Here is a 22,115-nt window from a genome sequence, read left to right on the forward strand (position 1 = left end):
TCGGAATTGGACTTGTTATTCATACATTTGCATTGATTTAAATACATCACATGTACAATTTCTACAGTGCATTAGAAGAACAATACAGAGGCAGCAGCACTCTCACAGCCCAGCCTCCACTCCCTGACACTGGGAGATGGGCCGATGGCTGGCAGAGGGCTGGGCCGGGCAGCTCCGTGAGGGCCACCCAAAAGCCTGCCCTGGCACTCAGGGCCCAGGCTCTCCTAAAGTCCACATTCAAGGCAACCTGAGTACAGGCTTCAAGGAGAACAGATGTGGGCCAGGAAAGGATGCCCCGCACTTTGACCTGCCAGGACTGGGACCAGCTCCTTCTTACATTGGACCCAATTTCCTTTGCATCCCAGAGCTGGTCTGGCTGAGGGCAACGTGCAGATCTGCTTGGTGGGGGAAGCAACCAGCCCTTTAGACCGCTCAGGCCCTCTCCACCCCAGGTGGGGCAATTCAACAACACTTAGAAATAGATGTCTGTGGAGAGCTAAACATACCCTGGTCCCCTCTGGCCTCTGGGAGCCCTGCTGCTCCCAAGTTCTCACAAACATGGTCCCCAAGGCCAGAGTCCACGTCAGCTCAATGGGATTGTCAGGGCTGGGGCCGGCGGGAAGCGGTGCCTCTGTCCACAGGGCATGTGCACCCAGCTCCAGAGACTCTTCTGTCGGCGGGGTGGAAGCCCAGGATAAGCTGGCTCCTGGGGGCTGTACTGGAAGGGGACCAGCCTGGCCCAGCTGACGAGAGGGCTGCACACCTCCACTTCGATTCCTGCAATAGCGGGAGCTAGGCAAGCAGAGGGCACACGGCAACAGTCCCCACTCCTTTTCTTTGGTTGGTTTTCAAACCTTCAAGATAGTTTCTTTCCAAGGCTGATTGACCAATTGCAGGGTGCCAGAAACTTGAACCGTCCAGGGCTGCACCACAGCCATGGGTGGCACCCTCTGTACTCCCCACTGAGGCCATTCTTTGCTTTGGTGTAGAAAGGGCTTGGACAGCTGGTAAGGGGGAGAGCCGAGGGGAGAGAGACGTGGAAGCAAGAAGATGCACATTGGGCTGGGCAGGCACTGGGGGCAGCGGGAACGCCTCTCTCCTTAGGGCCCCACCTTTCTCGAGAAGCCATAGAAAAATTGGCCTGGAACAAGAAGTCAGGGAGCAAAGGGAAGCTGATAGTTAGGAGGCAGAATACAAGTCTCATTGCCTCCACCCAGCAGCAGTGGTACCACAAAAAGAAACCCAAAGATTTAATATCCTGTCCTCTCATGAGCTAGACTCACCCTAGAACCCTCACCGAGAGCCACTCCAGAACCCAGAACTGAACCTGTCAAGTCGAAAGAGTTGAGAAAAACCATCAAAAACAACAGGAACAAATCAGCAGACTGGGAAAGTCTGTCATCTCTGGCCAGGGCCAAGGACTAGGGGAGCAAGGCAGGGGTAAGCCCACCCACAGACCATCACAGCTCCCAGCATATACTTAGTGGTATGGATCATGTTCCCATGCTGGGGAGGTAACTTCCTCCCTCCTGCCTTTGCCTGAGTGATAAGCAACCTACAGTCCTGCCCTAGAGGGGCTGGGTCTCCAGCGGGGAAGGGAGCAGAGGTGATCTAGACAATCACTGTAAAACTGCTGGGAGTCCCAGAGCAGATGTTCCCCCACCGTGAATATCATGTCTGGAGTCAACCTATCGCACTGGTGGGAGGAAGACAGAAAGAAGACTTGGCAAGACACAAAAGGGAAGTGTGGCTTCTGTCTGTCCCGGCACTGCGAGTCACCCAGCTGCCTTGGTCCACACAGTAAGGAACTGTGAGACACCTGGATGTTTGGGTCCATGCACATTTAGGTCTGGATCAGAGGTTTTGCTATGAGAGGGTCTGGGATTCTACCTGGGTTTTGCTACTAGTACTGAGATTTGTATTTGTATTTTTTCTGATGCAGAATATAACAAGGAATAGCAACAGAGCAGGGTGTCCAGGAGGGAAGGGACTTTTCCAGCCTGCCCCCAGGAGATGCTCCTTTCCCGGCATCCGGACGGCTTGCATGGAGTGCCAGCCATCCCCAGCACTCAGGAGGGTCCACAGCACACACTGTCCCTCTGCTCATGCTTCTCCCTGGGCCTGGGAAAGCTCTGAGGGGGTGTTGAGCAGAGAGGGAGGGCTCCTAAGGGCACTGATCTCCACCGGCTTCTCTGGCTTTCTTGCAACCCGCTCCCCAGGCTTCCTCCCAGCCCAAGTCTCAGACAATATGCCTTTGTCTGCCTCTGGGGCTACCACCAGGAAAAGAAGGGCTTCCGACTCTGAAAGCTCTGTGTGTAGGACTCGCTAGAAGATCGCTGGTGGGAACGGGCCGTCTCAACAATCACAGGTGGCATCTGGACGAGGTGCAGGGGACACTTGTTGTCTTTCAGGGCCTGGGTCAGATTTAGGATCTGCAGAGGGGGAAATAAGATCAGTGAGAGCAGTGCCTAGGCATCCTAGTCTGCCTCTGAAGGGAGACCTGTAAGCAGAGTGCTCCTATAAATCAATACAAAAATAAACCATACACTAATGGAAAACTGTACCAATAGGCTATTTACTAAAATAAGAATATAAGAGGGCAATACACAGAAAATGGAAACCTCTCTACCTTTTTAAAAAATACAGATGAAAACAAATACCTCCTCTTTTTCGCCTGTCTAGTAAAGATACAGAAGAAGATAACGACTCAGAGTTGGGAGTGTTCAGATCATGGAACAGTTTTTCAGAAAGGCAAGTGGACCATAAAGGCTTAAAAGTGGACAAGTCCTCTGACTCAGCAACTTCATTTTTAAGGATTAAGGGAACAATCATTGACATGCACAAAACACTTAAGTTTCAATCAATAACATAGAGTATTGTTTATAACTGAAAACTATATAAATGCCCAAGAGTATGGGATCAGTTAATAATTTAAGGGATTAGAAACAAGCAATTAAAAAACATATTCTGCTGGCATGGAAAACTGATCACAATACTCTCAGGCATTTATATAGTTTTCAGTTTGTATTTTTTAAAAAGGTAGAGAGGTTTCCATTTTCTGTGTATTGCCCTCTTACCCAAGTTCTCCTAATTTGATCATCTTCTATAACCATGGTACCTTTACTAACACTAGTAAATCAACACTGGAACATTAGTATTAACCACACTCCAGACTTGATTCGGATTTCACTAGCTTTTCCAGTACTGTTCTTTTTCTGTTCCAAGATACCACAGTATGTTTGGCTCCTCACAAATTTTTGTCTGTATTTTACAGATATTTCAGACATGTGAACAAAGGAACACATTTCTTTCCCCTGTCACAATCAGAGTCACCACCATATATCTTCTCTGGTAGGAACAAAAGCTGAAGTGGTCCTACTACAGCCTTTAAACCACTGGATGCTGAAGATTTTCACAGCCAGGCCAGAGACACACGAGAAGGGTGGCTGGGTGGCTGCCCCCAATCACACAGACACACAGGCCTTGAGCCATAACGATCCTTGGCCTACAAATGCTACCCTCAAAGAGGCAGAGGTTCACCTGGAACAGAGGTCAGAAGTGGATCCTACCAGTAATGAGTTCCTTTTTAACTTCATTGTTTTGGTATTTGTCAGCACCCTACACTGCTTCAAAGAGCCTTGAGTACAAGATCAGGGCAGAGAACTAAGAGGAGGTTCAAATGGAATTAGAGTGGACCGTGCAGGAGACCATCCAGCTTATGACACAGGATTTTACTACCTCTCTGGCTGGGTCTTTGGGTTAGAAGCCACCTTTCAAGCACATTTAAGTCTTTGGGATAAAATGTCAAACTGGCTACAACTTACTTCCAAAAGATTTGGCCAAATGCAAACGAACAAAATCTATCTATCTAGAGAGAGAGACAAATTATAGAAGAGATAAAATTATACAGATGTATAGATAATATTCAGATAGATAATATTTAGAGATATGAGATAAAGCAAACATGGCTAATTAAATGTAACGACTGGTGAGTCTAGACGACGCCCCTCTTTCAATTTTACTGAGGTTTGAAATGTTCCTAATTTAAAAGTTGAAGAAAAATTTATAGCAGGTACATAATACCAAAAAAGAAATACTGTCTTTGAAGATGTTATCTAACCAAGCTTTCCCCCAGATCCTGCATTCTTTATCTAACATCTGGTTAGAAGCCTTTATGGTGAGTAACAACTCAATCACCCGAATCCATCTCTCCAGGGTTCCCCCTTCTTCCTCTTTAGCTCCAGGCCACTGTAGAGTCCACTCCATGATTGCCGCTCAGGTAGATAGAAGGTGGTTCACTCCTTTTACCCATGTGCTAGGAAGAGGAGCTGGACACTCATGGAACCTGGCAGTTTCAGAGGTAGGCACTCTAGGTTGTAAAATGCCACAGGCTATCAAAGGACATTAAGAGCACATGATGGAAAGAAAGCTAAAATGGCTCTCTCTCAACCCCCGCCCCTCTGCCTTTTGCCACTCTAGATAATGGCCTTAACTAAATATAATTAGAAGAAAGTTGCTATGATGTTCACAAGAGACTGGGAAGGGATTAAAGAAGACAGTACAATAGGGACAGAGGTAAAATCTACACAAACTAAAAGAAGAAGTTTGTTCCTTTATGCTGAGTTTCACAATACCCGAGTACGTCACATGGCTTTTAAGATTTCTAACAATTCTGCCAGCCTAACTGGGCCTTTACATTATTTGGGAAACGTAGGAAGACCACGTTTATGGTATTATGGTATTCAGGCAGCTCTAATAACTACAGCTATTAAATCCTCTGTCTGTCCCATTTCTAGAGGAAACGGGTTCGGTAAGCTCAAGAGTTGCCCTCACCAGAAGCCTTTTGCTAAATAGAAGAAAGAGGTTAACTGGATAATTACCACTGAGAAAAGCTTCCTGTCCTTCAAAGATGTGAGAAGCTGTATACAAAACCCTAATAAAATAGCTAACTCATATTGAGTACTTCAATATACCAGCACTGCTCCAACTGTTTTCAACCATTGATCTCATAATAACCTTATAAGATAGGTGCTGTTATTAATCCCATGTTACAGATGGAAAAACTAAAAGGAGAGATTAAGTAACTTGACTGAGACCTCATAGCTAATAAATGGCAGAGTCAGGCTTCAAATCACATACCCTGACCAATTTGTGCCCTAACTGCTAGGCTATTCCAGCTGTCTTTAAGACTTCAAAGTGATAAGCAGAATGTCAGTGTCCTCGAGCTTTCAGGCAATTTTCAAGTTGTTCTTTGCTCTGCTATGGAAGATCAACAATGCCTTGGTGGTTTCCTTGGTTCTCTTTGAAGATGAAGGGGAGAAAGAAGAAATAATGTGGCTTATAACTATAACAACAAAAATTATAACCATGACCAGCATCTGAGTGCTTACCATGTGCCAGGCATGGTTTTTACTAAACACTTGGTACACATAATCTTATGTGATTCTTTGACCAACTCTGCAAAGTATGGTAACTGTCCTACTTTATAAAAAGGAAGCAGAAGCTCCTGCCCAAGGCCACGGTGCTGGGGAGTGGTGAAGCAGCAGTCTGACTCCAGAGCCTAGCTCTTAACCACCAGGGCTTACAACTGCCTTGAGCAACTTGAGGACCCAGACCACCAGCTAAATCCACCAATGAACTATCAAGCAAGTGGCACAGAACCAAGCACATAGTAGGTGCTTCACCAAGTGCCCGATACCATGGAAGAGGTGGAAGATCTGGGACAGCTACCTTTCCTCTCAGGTGTTAAGACAGAGTCACAAGCATGGATGGCACAGACTAAAACGAGCGTAAGATACGACCTTTACACACTCACTCAACATGAGCATATGACCCTCTCAGAGAGACCTCGGGGATGACACCAGGAGGATGTCCCAGGCTTACCTGTCCTCGCATTACAGCAATCTGCTTATGGAACTGGCCCCTATCGAAACCAGGATCTTTCTGCAAAAGAAGGGCAGAAGGAGATACAACCTACATGAATGTCTCAGAAGAACCCATTTTCCTCCCCCAACTAAAAACTTTCTAACAAAGAAAACCCTCAGGAGGCTCAGGAGGCTTAGTGATGTTCACCCCCACCCCGATGACTCCCTGTTTCACAGACAGGAAAATAGAGAGCAAGTAACCATCTTGTCCTCAGTTTCATGATTAACTCTAAAGAACTTCAGGCTCTGGGGCTCCATCTGAGAATGACAGTAGACACACTGCAGCCACATGACACACAGGACACAAACCTGTGTGATTCAGCACAGCTGCCAGTTGTTTTCAAACCAACCCAAACTAGGTCTTGCTGTCCACAGGGAGGAAACATTGCTCTCCACTGGCTAACACAAGCCAAAGGGTGTTTCCATTCTATCTTGGCTTGTATCAGGACCAATTAGGAAAACTGCTGGAATTCTTTCTTCTATATGGTTTTAAGGCTAAGGTTTCCAGGGCTAACCTTGAAGAGTTCATACAGATCCTCCTCCAAGTCCTTGACGAAGTTAGGGTCTGATATCTTTGGAAGAATCAGATCTTTAATCTCCTGAGAGAACTGGACTTTTGCCTGGGGCAACCAGGCCCAGTAAAAAGGATCTGAAAAGAGGAAAAGTCAAAAGCAAAGCTGGTGTTGAAAAAGTGCCTGTCCATCTATGTCCTCCACCTATCAGAGCACAGGTAAAGTTGGATATCCCTCTTATTTGCAACACAAGAGAAAATTAAAGTTACAGGGGTTGCTAATCCTGAAGGTTAAACAGTTAACTGGAGAAATCAGGATTCAAACCCAGGTCTGTCTAATCCCTGAACCTGTGCTCTTTCCCAGACATTATACGACTTTTCAAGATGCAAGCCTATCTAGAAGCAATTATCAATACCTGCCACTGAAACATTGAGACGCTCCTTCTCAGAAGACAGACAAGTACTGCAAAGGGACTAGTAACCCTCTACTTGTATCTCTCTCTTTTTAAAGGTTTCTCAGTTATAATGGGGCCAGGGGTTGGTTTCCAGGATGTCAACAAGGAAGACAGAACAGGAACAGCAGCTTATATTTAGAAACACAAATAGAATAAATTACGATAAGACATTCTTCAGAAAGACTAAGAAAAATGCAACGTAGAGATGTGAAAACTCAGCTCTGTGCTTCTGATGGGAATAATGTATGGGAAAAAGGATACTAACAGCTTACACTGTGGAGTAGTTGCCATGTGCCAGCCATTGTGCTCAGGTGCTGAGCTGCATTATTGCATTAGTCCTTAGAACAATCCTGTGATAGAGGTATTATTCTCTTCATTGCACAGATAAGAACACTGAGAAAGAGCAAGAAAAGAGCCAGACCACAGTGGTCTTGAGACTTACATGCCCTCCAGGAGTCAGGATGCTTCAAAGGGAAAGCCAGCCCATTATCTATGGCGGCCACCTTGATAACAGGCTCCTTCACCACCACCCAGTCTGTGTCCTGAAGAGCAAGGGAAGACTAAATATTTAGGGAGTCCCACCTTTCTCCAGCACTCTAAAGTAGCAGCAAAGGCTCCCATCTCAACCTGCTCAGGCACCAGTCCTTACACAATCTCTGAAATGGTTTCCAAATTGTTACCTGGACTTAATATATTTATGGCACTTTGATTTGGCTAATTCAAGGTTCTCAGAGTCCCTTTCTCTTCTTAGAAAAGGCACACTTCCTCAAAAGTTGTCACAGTCCTTGGTAACACAGGAAATGACAATAACAAAAGAGAACTATAAGCCATTCCTCACAGGGAAAGGCAGTGAGAACCCTAAGAGTATAAAAAAGGACAAAAAGTTGTATCTGACTCTTTGCGACCCTATGGACTATAGTCCGCCAGGCTCCTCTGTCCATGGGATCCTCTAGGCAAGAATACTGGAGTGGGTTGTCATGCCCTTCTCCAGGGAATCTGCCCAACCCAGGGACTGAACCCAGGTCTTCCACATTGCAGGTGGATTCTTTACTGTCTGAGCCACCAAGGAAAACCAAAAATACTGGAGTGGGTAGACCATCCCTTCTCCAGGGGAACTTCCCAACCCAGGAATTGAAGTGGGGTCTCCTGCATTGCAGCTGGATTCTTTTTTTTTTTTTTGCAGCTGGATTCTTTACCAGCTGAGCTACCCAGGAAACCCATTAAAAAAAAGGAAGAAAAATCAGTTATAAGTCAGTCAAGTTCCTTTTATGTGGACCTTGATTCAGTGGCCACGTCACTGGTGGAGACATTTTTCCAGCAAGATACTAGAACGATGGATGACAACAGCTGGTTGCGCTTGCACACCAGAATCCGTTCCTCTGCTTCCCTGAGGCCTTAAGAGGACAAGGACGAGGGCTGAGTGCAGAGAGAGGGGAAGAGGCTGCCTGGGACAGTGCGTGTTAGACCCGCCCATGGCTGTGTACTTGGCTCTGTGCTCAGGTTAATTGGTGCCACCACAGAACAGGGCAGGTGGGCCCAGGATACCTGTACCAGAATCCTCTGGGATACCTTACTAAAAGTGTGAGATGCTCAGTGTTACCTGAGATCTAATGGAGGAAAGGCCTGTAGAATCTATACTGTTTTTAATAAGCTTGTTGATGATTCTGATGTACAGAATTTGAGAACCACTAACCTTACTGCGGGAAGCATTTTGCAGTATATACGTGCATCAAATCATCACAATGTACACCTTAAACTTGCACAGTATTATATATCAATTATATCTCAATAAAGGTGGAAGGGGGAAAAAAACACTAAAAAGAATAAAAGTCAATCTTACTCTCCTTCTCCAGGTAGCCTTCCTGCTAATTTTTTAAAATGCACAGTGGAAGTGTGGTGGAATAGAAAAGCAATGAGAGGGTAAAGAAAGTTGTAGGAAGCAGCTTTTTCTGAACTGATATTCTGTGGAATTGTAGTCTTTTGAGAAAAGTATTTCATGGTCAAAAGTTTAGAAATCACCAGGCCAAATGAAATCACACAGGTGCACTAATGCATTATTTCTCAGACCTTTACTACGCTCCCATACAATGTGAATCTTCAAAGAAGGCACAAAGTATGCAACAGATTCCAAATTTATTTGAACTTTTCTTCATTCTATCTCTATTAACATCAATTAGCAGGATATTCCTTAGAAAAACAAATTGAGGTGACAGAGGATGAGATGGTTGGATGGCATCATGGACTCAATGGACATGAGTTTGAGCAAACTCCAGGAGATAGTGAAGGGCAAGGAAGCCTGGTTGGCTACAGTCCACAGGGTCACAAAGAGTCAGATATGACTTAGCAACTGAACAACGACTACCAAATATTAACCTCAATTTTAAAGACGTGTGCTATCCTGATTCCTCTGAACTTATGTGACCTAAATATCACACTATTATGTGCTTCCATATTATGCATATACCCCACCTCATCCTCTCCTTCAAACAAGATACAGATTAACTCCTTACGCTTACCCGAGAGTTAGAACTATCCATTGGACAATCGTATTTGATCAGCCAGTTGTCATTGCCTCGATCTGTGAACAGAAATATGAAGTTAATAAACAAAACTGGGGTGATTTGCACATTCAGTAGTGGTGAATTAGACATTCTGACACGTGGAAACCAATCAGACTATTAAGAACAACTATAAAAAATGGACAAACTGTTTTAAAATTTCTTGAAGGCACCGGAGATTTTATAAGACTCTTAAGAATTAGACTATCATGATCTGGGAGAAAAAGACTCCAGAGAGGGGAGTCCACCCTTTGTGGCTTCTTTTTTCTTACAGCACCTGCTGCTGATTTGGGAAGAGGTGGTTACGAGGCTGAGAGGTAGAACAGTGTGCTAACAGCCCCAGGGAGCTAGGGAGACAAAACTGCGGCCTGGTGACTGACAAGGAGGAGGAAATCCTGGTAGATCATCCATGCTCTGGGTTGAAACCTAAAGGGCTACACCTTGGAAGTAAGCAGAATTTCTTCTCAATACCTAAAATTAATGTGATCCTAGGTTTATGATGACCCTAGCAGCTTGCCAGAAGCAAACATCTTCTTCCAGACAGGACTGATACCAACATCCTTGACCTCCAAATAATTCTACAGTTTTTGATGTACAATATCTGACACTTAAAAATAACAAGGTATATAAAGAGTCAAGATGACACGAAAACAAAGAAAACAACAGAAAATTCAAATAAATCTATAGGGGCCCCAAATAAAGATATAGGCTCTGAAATGTTCAAGATAAAATCCTTAATACATTTAAGAAATAAGAGTATCAGCAGAAAACAGCAATCTATAAAAAAGAATTAAATAGAAATTCAGGAAATGAAAAATAGTTACCATATGGACAACTTCCTTCTCCACAGAAGCCATGGGAGCAAGAAGATTAATGAAATGATTTTTAAATACTGCTGAAAGAAAATAATTGCCAATCTCAAATTCTATGTATAGTAAAACTATCCTTCAAAAATGAAGCTGAAATAAAGACAATTTTGGACAAACAAAACAGAAAATTTGTCACCACCAGACTAGTACCTCAAAATAATAAAAGTCATATGTGAAAAACCCAGAACAAACATCATATTCAACAGCAAAAGACTAAAAGTTCTTCCTCTAAGATCTAGAGCAAAGAAAAAATGCCCAATATTACCACTTCTATTCAACATAGTACTGAAAGAATAGAGCAATTATGCAAGAAAAGAAATAAAAGGCATCTGCATTGGAAATGAAAAGGTAAAATTATCTCTATAGATGATATGTTCTTATGCAGAAAACCCTAAAGATTCTACAAAAAACTGTTAGATCTAATAAATAGACTGAGCAAAAGTCAGGTTCAGGATACCAAGTCAACCACAGAAATCAGCTGCATTTCTATTCAATAACAATGAGCAATTCAAAATGGAAATTAAGAAACAAACTCATTTATAATATCATCAAAAAGAATAAAACACTTAGGAATTAGTTTACTAAGGAGGTAAAAGACTTGTATAATGAACACTATACAATATTGCTAAAAGAAATTAAAGAGACATAAATAAATGGAAAGACACCCCATGTTCACAGATTGGAAGATTTAATACTGTTAAGACAGCAATACTACTGAAGGTGAACTAATCTAGAGATTAAATGCAGTTGTATAAAAATCCCAATGATGTTTTTTGCAGAAACACAAAACTTATCCTAAAATTCATATGAAATCTCAAGGGACCGCTAAAGAGCCAAAACAATCCAGAAAAAGAGTAAAGCTGGAGGAATCACATTTCCTCCAAAACTTACAAACTTATCACAAAACTTACTACAAAACTATAGTAATCAAACAGTGTAGTACTGACACAGAGACAGACCAATGGACTAGATTACAGAGTTCAGAAATAAACCTTTGCATATATAACCAAACAAAGTTTGACAAGGATGGGAAGACCATTAGCAAGCTACAGTCCATACAACTGGAGCAACTTAGCACGCATGGAAAAAGCACATGAAAAGATGTTCAACATCACTAGTCATTAGGGAAATGCAAATCAAAACTACAATGAGATACTGCTGCTGCTGCTGCTAAGTCGTGTCCAACTCTGTGCGACCCCATAGACGGCAGCCCACCAGGCTCCGCCATCCCTGGGATTCTCCAGGCAAGAACACTGGAGTGGGTTGCCACTTCCTTCTCCAATGCATCAAAGTGAAAAGTGAAAGTGAAGTCACTCAGTCGTGACTGACTCTTTGCGACCCCATGGACTGCAGCCCACCAGGCTCCTCCGTCCATGGGATTTTCCAGGTAAGAGTACTGGAGTGGGTTGCCATTGCCTTCTCCGATGAGATACTACCTCATACCTATTAGTATTAGGATGGCTACTATATAATGTATATATATTTATATATAGACTCAGAAAATAACAAATGATGGTGAAAATGTGGAAAAACAGGAACTCTCGTGCACCGCTCTTGGGAATGTAAAATGATGCAGCTGTAAAATGTTTTCCATACTATGGAAAACAGTATAGTGGTTCCTCAAAAAATTCTAAACATAGAATTACCATATGATATAGCAATTCTACTTCTGGGTACACACTCAAAAGAACTGAAAGCAGGGTTTCAAAGATATTTGTACATCCATGTTCACAGCAGAATTATTCACAACAGCTAAAACGTGGAAGCAACCCAAGTGTCTGTCTACAGATGAATGGATGAGTGAAATGAGCCATATACATACAATAGACTATTATTCAACCTTAAAAAGGGAAGAAATTCTGACACATCCTACAATATGAAAGAACTTTGAGGATATTATGCTAAGTGACTAGGCCAGTCATAGGATGAAAATACTGTATGAGTCCACTTGAATGCATGCATGCTAAGTTGCTTCAGTCATGTTCGAGTCTTTGAGACCCCATGGACTGTAGCCTGACAGGCTTCTCTGTCCATGGGATTCTCCAGGCAAGAGTACTGGAGTGGGTTGCCATGCCTTCCTCCAGGGGATCTTCCTGACCCAGGGATCGAACTAGCACCTCTTGTATCTCCTACATTGGCAGGTAGGCTCTTTACCACTAGCACCACCTGGGAAGATATGAGTCCACTTAGATGTGGCATTTAAAGACAAAACTGTCCTGTACTAGGCCAGGCTACCACAAATGACTAGGGATCAAGGATGAGAACACTCTTTGTGCTGCTTTAGAAGAGCCAAAGTGTCTTCTGTATGAGATTGGGAGAGAGTGAAGATGAAACGTAAGTACTCACCACCTCTGATAACTACACATGATGTACCCAGACAAAACTGATCTAGAAAAAGTATTTTCAGCACCCTCTCCAATGTGTATAATCCTTCTGTCTTATTCAAAACTCATCCTGACAGGGTACTCTGATACCAAGCTCGGCAAGCAAGCCTCCATGTCTGCCCTGTGGCTTCTCACAGCCAGGCACAGGGCACAGGACCACCCATAGCTACTCACCAGTGTTGCGGATGATGTAGTCCAGGACCACCAACCGCTCAAACTGCAGGAGCAGTTGCCTGTTAGTGTTCTCAGGAAGGGGTTCCGCTTCAAAACGCCGTAGCCAGTAGTCTGCGTCTTTGTAGCTTTCAACAAAGAGCTGGAATGAACCAACCTGCAACCAAAAAGGAAGAATAGAAGAAGTATTTCCCTACAGCCCAAGTCCAAAGATCCCAGGAGTAAGCCAGGTACCCACTAAGGCCCTACAGAGTTTATATTAGAAAAGGGTTGTGACAGTAATTGCTCATCCAAATTCAAAAGGCACAGTTAAATGGTCCAGGGAAGTAAAGTAAGAAAGTTATAGTCTCTATTCTCTGAGAATTACTCCTCAAACCTTAAGCCCTTGACAGAAATGAATAAGACTGGTGCCTCAGGGCAGGCTATTCAAGTGGCCAAAGGTGAGTCTGTAGACACCTTATTGCACCATTTGGATGGTTATGCCATTATAATCACTACCTTTGATGAGCCACCTAGGTGCAGTCTATACCTTTGGTGGTAGCCCAATGCGGTTAAACCGCTGTCCAACTTTTGGCACTTTCTCCAACGCAAGCCGCTTGCCCCTGGACTTCACTCGGTCAATGGCACTATAGTTGAAGGTCTCACTGGCCAGGTACACTACCTACAATGGAAATAGAAGAGATACCAAGGTTAGAATGAAGTTCTAGGAACTATACCAGTATCGCAGAGAATAATAGCTAGAGGCTCACCAGTACTGTTCCTCTTCTGCATATGGAAAGGATGCATTTCTCAGCACTTCTAACTTGTAGGAGAGAGTATGTGACTAGTTCAGGCCAATGCAATGTTGACAAAGTGATATATGCATATTACTTTCAGGCCTGGCCCCTAAAATTTCCCATGATCCTTAGTTCATATTTCCCAATCTGTGCAGCTAGAAGAAATGAAGGGCTCTGAGATAGTAAAACCACATCACGGAAGGATCCAAGAACTCTTGTGGCTATATAAAGTGACGTGGATCTAGGAGAGCTGCCTAACTGGCATGGATCTTGATGTGAGCAAGAAATAAACTCCTATTGTGTTAACCACTGCAACCCCACTTCAGGGGTTGTTATAGCATCTAGAATGAATTACGCTGACACTACAGCTAGCTCCGGGGTTAGGAGAAGATGGTCCAGGGTCTATTTTCTCTCCAGATAAAAATAAATTGCACTTTATTCCATACCTTTTTATTTCCTGTTGAATTTTATACTGTGGGCAATAATTTACATTTAAAAATTAAACAAACATTAAAACTGGTTTTCATTTTTAGTGAGTTGCTATGTATTTATATAGACTATATCTGGAATACTAAGCAAGAAACTAGTAATAACACTTGCCTCTGAGGAAGGAAATCAAGTGGCTGGAAGACAGGGGTGGGAGAGAAGCTGGATTACTCTTCTTTGTTTAGGTATGTGGGTGTGCTCAGCCGTGTACAACTCTTTGTGATCCCATGGACAATAGCCCACCAGACTCTTCTGTCTACGGGATTTCCCAGGCAAGATTACTGGAGTGAGTTGCCATTTCCTTCTCCAGGGGACCTTCCTGACCCAGGGATCAAACCCAAGTCTCCTGCGTCTCCTGCACTGCAGGCAAATGCTTAACTGCTGAGCCATGAGAGTAGGGGGTTTGTTTAATCTATTGTGCCTTCTAATTTTTGCATTAGATGCATGCATTACCTTTTAAAAAATTTTTTTAATGGGCCACCAATATTACACTTGATTGTCAAACTGCAGTGATACCACTATAATCCATAATCCATTTGGACATCCATTATTACACTTAACCACACTGTCTCATGATTATCCATATCTAACTTGTTTTTTAAAACTAATGAAATGTGGGGTGGATGAGAACCTCTTATTTACATTAGCATCCCGAGTACAAAACAGTGCCTGGTATATGCCTATTTATTAAGTGAATGAATGAATGAGTTACAAGCTTCTTTCAGATAGCACTGAGTTTTAGTATATACATACCAAAAATAAAATTTATAAGAAAATTCCTTCTTTTCCTAAACCTTGTAAAATTCATTACAAGTAACTAATTATTTTGCCCTTGAACCTTAGAGATAGCATAAAGTAATTCCCTTCCTCCCATCCATCCATCCATCCATCCAGTTTTAACAGAGTACCTAAAACAGATGTGCCAAGATGTATTATAGGTTAGCACTTTCTACCTTATCAATCTGGAAACATAGGCACAAGAACAAAAGGGAAAAAAGGCTTTCTTAAGACTACCTTGCCAGCTTCTATGATGAAAACCCTGTTCTCAAGACATATACCACACTTTCCCTCATCAGATTTATTTTTGATCAGTGAACCACTCCTTCCCTATGACTAATGAAACTCTCATAACCTGAAACCTTGTAGGAACAGAGAGCAGAGATAGTGATCAAGTGAGAATTAGAGCCTTATTATTTGAAGCTCTAGCACAACGTAAGCACTGTTTCCATAGTGACAGATACTGTGATCAACTGGATAGAATCCTGTCACAAGGGTGGGGAGGCAGGAAAGAGAGAGATCTCCTCTTACTATTCTCCAGCAGCTGCTATGCTAAGCTTGCAAAGTTCTGTCTCATCTCAGTCTCGTGGAAGACAAGATTTTTTGTTGCTGACTTTTTGATGCAAAAGATCCTCAGGCCTCATTAAGGTTCTCTAATAGGGAAAGAGGAAGACTAGAGATGGGGAAGAACAGGATTGTGAGGTGTGGCATTAATGATTAGAATAGTCATAAAAATACCACAGGCTAAAATGTATGGAGTATTTACACTGTGCCAGGTGCTGGGCTATATATTCCACATGGATTATCTTGTGTAAATTAATGGCCACCCCCATCAAGTAGGAACTCTTTTTTTTTTTTAAACTGATTATTTTGGTTGCACTGAGTCTTTGCTGCTGCGCTTGGGCTTTCTCTAGCTGTAGTAAGGACGACTCTTCCTTGCAGTACTCGGGCTTCTTATTGAAGTGGTTTCTCTTGTTGCAAAGCACAGGCTCTAGGGTGCATGGGCGTCAGCAGTTGTGGCATACAGGTTCAGCAGTGGTAGCTTATGGGCTCTAGAATGCAGGCTCAGAAGTCGTGGCACACGGGCTTAATTGCTCCGCAGTAGGTGGAGTCTTCTCAGACCAAGGATTAAACTCATGTCCCCTGCACTGGCAGGTGGATTCCCATCCACTGTGCCACCAGGGAAGTCCAAGGAGGAACTCTTTATATCTCTATTTTTTTACAGTGAGGAAACTGAAAGGGAGAGAATGCGGGAGTGTCTTAACTCACCTGCCCAAGGATTACTCAATAAAGAGCTGCAGCACCACAATTTGAACTCGATCCCTGATTCTTAGGCACTGCACTGAGAAGCATAGGCAAAACAGACAGGCATGGGGCCTGGGTGGTCTGCTATTTACCCAGCAAAGAAAGGAGATTACAGAGTGATGAGCAAGGAGTACTTAGAAGGGTTTCTAGAGTCTAGGAGGGGCCTGGTGGGAGGATTTCAGGTTAGGCCGGAGATTTCAGGAGCATTCATCGTCATGTAAGATGCTCAGTGTGCTGCTTCACTCTATGCACACAGAGAGAATGAAAGCTCGAAGGGAAGGAATGTGCTGCACAAGGCCAGGCAGTGACTTAGATGTCAGATGGGAGCTATGAGCTGGGAACTACAATCAAATATATCAAACATTCACTCCATTGGCCTGAGGTTGGAGGATCTCTGTTACTGTTCTTTTTTCACGGTTTGATATCTATTCACTGATTCAGCCAGTATTTAAGGAATGCTTACTAGAAGTATAGTATTTTGCTAGGTGCTGAGAATGAGAGAAGGAAATTTCAAGAAGTTGTCCCTAATTTCTACTTCCCTACAAACTAGTTGGCTTATTTGAAGTTTTTTGGCAAAGGAGCAGACATATGGGCTTAAACATCCACAACTATCACATTTTCTTGTAACATACCCTAGGAAAACAGGAAAAAACAGATTTGAAGGGAAGCTCCTGTCTGCTGATTGGGCTCTTTGCCCACAGTCTGCTGTATAAACCTGCAAAGAAAACCTCAAACAGGGGTTTTTAATCTAGTTCCTGTGGGTCAAAGGGTAGATTTCAACTGGTCCATGAACCATCCTCTTGAAATTATATACAGTAATTGCAAATATGTATATTTTTTGTGGGAACAAAATTTATAGCTTTTATCCAATTTTCAAAGAACGTTAAGACCCAGACAGAGATACAAAGATGGCCCTGCAGCCATAGGGAATCAGACCACAGTTCCACCTTAAGCTGTTACTAAATCTCAGGGAGTTGTATACTAAATGGGTGATGATGTGTCCTTAGATGTTCATATGCTGACCAGAAGATTTCTTCCCCTCGGAACCCTTGGAAGGATTCATGAGACACCCTGTAGCACAGTGGTTCTTAACCCAGTATCAGTAAACTTTCTGAAACTGTATACAATCAATTCTATATTTAAACATGTTTCTGAAAGGGGGTGGGAGGTATGGTCCAGATCCTTCATTAGAACTTTAGCTAAGTCTGTAATACATATAAGGTATGTACAAATCCATTCTAAGTGTGGATTTGCCTGGATCTGAGAACCCAATTTTGTAATGTTCAGACAAGCACCAGAATCCCATAGCATAAAGATGGGTGAGGAGAATTCCTTGTCAGTTCCCTGTAAGTGTTCAGGCCAGACCTTTACACTAACCCTCAGCCAACCCTACAGTCCTACTTGCCAGACCTCACATTAGTGCTTAGCTGACAATCAGCTAGTCCATTGTAGACTGTGTCTAACTCCTGGAATGGCTCAGAAACCTCAGAGTGAGCTACAAAAATAGCTAGGTTTCTAACCAGCTTGGGGTTACCTGGGATCCAAAGGCCCAGGGAGCCCATACATGTGCATCAGAAGGGAACCTCCTGAAATTGTATGCAAAAAATTTATGTGTATCCTTCTCAGGACAGCTTTCATCAGATGATCAAACCATAAGCCTACACATACCACTCCCCACCAAGAAAAAAAAAAAAGGCTGAGAACCCTAGACTCAGGGCACAAAGAGCCCTTCACTGGATCTAGTAGTCCCACTAACATGTAGCCAGGGCTTAGGCCCAGGAAAACTCTGGCCAGGCAGAAAGGCATCCGGAAGATAGGTCACTGACCTTTGTGCGGGGTACGATGTTGAGTTCCAGTTTTTGGTCCACCAGGCTGGCCCCTGCCTCTGAGAGGTAGCCCTGGTTGAGGACAAGGCAGTCACGGCCAAAGCAGCAGGGGCAGCACAGCTTTTGCAGCCACTTGGTCCACTTAGGATTAAGTTGCCCATATGGCTCTTCATTCTTGGGTTTGAAAACAGCGATGATCTTCTACAGAGACAAAAGGAAAAGGGTGTTAAAGGTAAGTTCATGCCAGTGGCTCACAGACCAGGTCAGCAAGACTCTAGAAGGAAATGAGAGGGCATAGGCAGACAATCCCTATGTACAGTTAAGACACTTCTCTTGTAAGGGAAGACACCAGCTCACATGCGTAGCTGAGAATAAAGCTACCAGAAAGGGCTATGGCCAAAGAAGATGCCAATCTGGTATCAATGGTACAGCAGATTTTAACACCATCAAACCCCAACTTCTAAGGTACATTAATACTCACTGTTGCTCCACATCAATTAAGGAAAGTATCAACTGAAAGGAAGTCAATAAGGTATTATGGAATGAGTTTAAGAAAATTCTTTTATCAATGGCTGACTTCCTCTATCAGCCTTACTACCCCCACCCATCTTAAAATAACAAGTTTAGGAATGACAAATTAAGTAAGCAATGGAAAAGAAAAATCACAGCAGGAAAAAGAGTCTGCTACCTGGTTAGAATGGGTTCTTTTAAGTAATTCTGATAGCAAGAGACCAGGACATGAGAGACCACAAAGATTAAGATCCATCTTCTCTAGCAGACAATAACTTAATCCTCAAAGATCCTCAGATATATGGGATGCTACTGCAATCTAGAAACTAAGGCCTTCCCTCCGGAAGGCTTTCTTCCCCAAGCCAGCCCCCTTAGGTTGTTTTATATTTATCTCATTCCCTCCAGTCCCCAAATTGGTACTTTCAAAGGAAGAAAAGTAAAGTAAATATGCTATTCAAGTGATTCATCTTAATATCATATGACTCTCCCTCTCCCCTCAGCCCACAGTCAACTCAAGCTAGTCTGGGTCATAAGACATTTTCCTGTGGGTGTCATTTCCTCAATGGCCAGTCATAGCAAAAAAACATCCATCCATCGGCCTGCATTATGTAAGTACTCATATTAGGAACTGGCTAGGCATATGTCTGAAACAATAGCTGGTCAATCTTGAGGCCAGTCCCTTCAAGAAGCCTTGCAAGAAGGCAAGAGAAAAGAAGTACAAAAGAAATCAACTGATTCTTAAAGATAAACTTATTCACCGGAAAAAGTCAAATGCATATGTTCATTCAGAATTACATTATTATCCAAAGTGGCTAGGAAGAGGCCTATTTTGGCAATATTCCTCTTTGTCTCCACACCCCTGGAGCCCTGGGCTCTGAATCACATAGCAGCAGTAGTAACTGGCTCAGCTCACAGAGAATGACTTTTGACTCCACTGGAACTCTCTGGAACCTGGGCAGTGAAACCACAGGACAACCTGAGGCCCATCCCAGAACCCACCAGTCCGTTCACTGAAGTACAATGTGGAGTTCAGCAAGCTGGTCCCCAGTGAAAGGGAAACCAAGACTATTTGTGGGGCTGAAAAATACCAGGACTGAGGCTTAAATACTTCCACTTAAAGAAAGCAGAACTTGGGAATTCCCTGATGGTCCAGTGGTTAGGACTCCAAACTTCCACTGCAGGAAGCACAGGTTTGATTCCTGTTCCTAAGATCCCTCAAGCCGCATGATCCCTCAGCCAAAAAAAGAGCAGAACTTGAAGGCCAAGATTGCAGCCAAGCATCATTTATAGACCGACCTCTCAAACTTCTCAATTTCCTTCCACCATAAGGAGAATCAGAAAGCATTTCATCGACTCTAAAAGCATTAGTCATCATGATTCTCTCAGTGTAACAAGGGTTTCATTAAATAATAATGTCTGGCATGCACAAGTAGGGGAATAGTGGGGGGCGGGAAGGATGGAGGAACAGAAGGACATTCAGACAGAAGGGGGACAAGTCCCTTTCAGGACTAAGCGTTGCTTCAGTTCACCTAGTTGGCACAATACAGTGTATCGGCATTCTGTGGGTTTCCTAGAGAGACACATAAAGCAGCGTCTGGCCTCATTTCCAAAGCTAATGTTAACTTCACATAATCAACTGTGTTACTGAAGACTCAAGAATATTCTCCTAATTCATAGAAAACAAACTCTAAAACCACCCACCATTATTTGGTTGAGAAAGAAGAAAATACTGCCTAATTCATTTCACCATATTCTCTCTCTTCTTTAATAAACTTTCAATTTCTGTTTACATGTAGGAGAAAGCTTCAGTTTGATGTCAGTGTTTTAAAAAACACCCACCCTTAACATCCATTTACTAAAATCCCTTTTAACAAAGGGGTTAACATGCAGGTAGCTCGAGTAACAGTAATACATGAAGTTCAGGATAAAAACAGCAGTGCATAAGGAAGCAACGGGGGCTTGGCTAGGGCCAGACCCACAATTACTGAAACCTGAAACCCAAAGTGTTTTCCGGCTCTATCCAGCAGCTCCAAGGAGCAGTGTACTAGGCTATACTAAAATCTAAGACAGAAGACAGCTCAAGCACATCACTCATATTATACAGTGAAATATACAGAAATAACATAAAATAAAAGTTTGTTTTTTTTTTAAGTTTGGTGAATACAAAGTGGATGGTTCTCAAACTTTCTTTAAACTTTTAAAAACTATTAAAGACCTCCAAAGGTTTTGTTTACATGGGTAAAATGTATATTTGCTGTTATTAGAACTTAAAACTAAAATGTCAAAACTATTTAATTCACCTAATCATAAAAACAGGCCAATTACATGCTAATATATGTAACTAGTTTTTTGAAAAATAACTATATTTAAAAAAACAATTTTTAGTGAGAAGACTGGTATTGTTTTACATTTTTGCAAATCTCTAATGTTTAGCTCAATAGAAGAAAACTGTATTCTCACATCTTCTTTAACATTCAATCTGTTTCGATATCACACAACCTCTTGAAATCTCTACTATACACTTATAAGGAAATGAGAGTGAAAAAGGTAAGTCTGTATTCTGTAGAGGCTGGATGGAAACAGCACTTTTTGACTTAACTATTTAGGTAGAGAAGCTTGATTTACATGTTAACTCTTACAAAAGAAAAGGATGGACTACTCCAAATATGTGAGACCCTAAAAGAAGATGGGATCTAAATAGAATGCAATAAAAGAGATTCAGCCATATTTATTCTCCTGTTCACTGCTATCAACCCAATCTGCCTCATCGATTATAACTTGTGGCTTGGGACAGCTCCCTATAACAGATGGTGTGTTGATGATGCTTAAAAATCTCCAAACTACATCTATGTATGGTATATAAACATGACTGCATCTTAACATTTGAGTAATAAAAAAGTTACTCTGGGGGCTTCCCTGGTAGTTCAGTGGTAAAGAATCTGTCTGCCAATGCAGGAAACAATGGATTCAATCCCTGGTCTGGGAAGATTCCACATGCTTCAGAGCAACTAAGCCCACGCACTACAACTACTAAGCCTGTGCTCTAGAACCCACGTGCTACAACTACGGAAGCCCTAGCCCTAGAACCCGTACTCTGCAACAAGAGAAGCCATCACAATGAGAAGTCTGTGCACTGCAATGAAGAGCAGCCCCCACTCACCACAACTAGAGAAAAGCCTGTGAAGCAGCAAAGACCTAGCACAGCCAAATAAATAAATAAAATTATTTTTAAAAAAAAGTTACTCTGAGATCCTTATTCTTTATTTGGCTATTAGTGTCATTCTCAACCAAATGTAAGGACATCAAAATTTCCTGGAAGACACAGGTGGTTGGAAGAAACACATTCAATACTACAATATAAATTTATATTTGAAAAATGGAAAATAATACTGTATTATTTTCAAGACAAACTCTTGGTGAAGAAAGTATTTTTAAAAGGTTGAAAATTACTGATATAAGGCCAGGCTCCTAGAACATGTGAGAAGTATCTATAGAACTGTTTTGCAAATACCACTTAGAATTGTCTAATGAATTACTATCCTAAATAGGAATGGATCCTCTTA

At 42.5% G+C, this 22,115-nt stretch overlaps 1 protein-coding gene across 8 annotated transcripts in view; it reads right to left on the bottom strand.

Annotated features, from left to right (window-relative positions):
• Positions 1-22,115, bottom strand: part of PI4K2A (phosphatidylinositol 4-kinase type 2 alpha) — a 26,145-nt gene continuing 4,030 nt past the window's right edge. Inside the window, exons 2-10 of one of the 8 annotated variants that reach the window (XR_014071195.1) lie at positions 18,043-18,243; positions 13,402-13,533; positions 12,876-13,029; positions 9,407-9,468; positions 7,333-7,432; positions 6,440-6,573; positions 5,884-5,943; positions 1,284-2,432; positions 1-1,141 (exon numbers count right to left, since the gene is read on the bottom strand). Coding sequence is in view for 5 of the 8 variants with exons in the window: in XM_081549716.1 (XP_081405842.1) it covers positions 2,271-2,432; positions 5,884-5,943; positions 6,440-6,573; positions 7,333-7,432; positions 9,401-9,468; positions 12,876-13,029; positions 13,402-13,533; positions 18,043-18,243 (1,011 nt within the window). In the remaining 3 variants the exon portion in view is untranslated. Of the gene's footprint in view, positions 2,433-5,883; positions 5,944-6,439; positions 6,574-7,332; positions 7,433-9,400; positions 9,469-12,875; positions 13,030-13,401; positions 13,534-18,038; positions 18,244-22,115 lie in introns of all 8 variants that reach the window. The other 7 variants (XR_014071190.1, XR_014071196.1, XM_081549738.1 and 4 more) reach the window with 7 other exon arrangements.

This window comes from Giraffa tippelskirchi, chromosome 2, assembly GCF_054371585.1.
Source record: "Giraffa tippelskirchi isolate mGirTip1 chromosome 2, T2T-mGirTip1v1.2.pri, whole genome shotgun sequence".
NCBI lineage: Eukaryota > Metazoa > Chordata > Mammalia > Artiodactyla > Giraffidae > Giraffa > Giraffa tippelskirchi.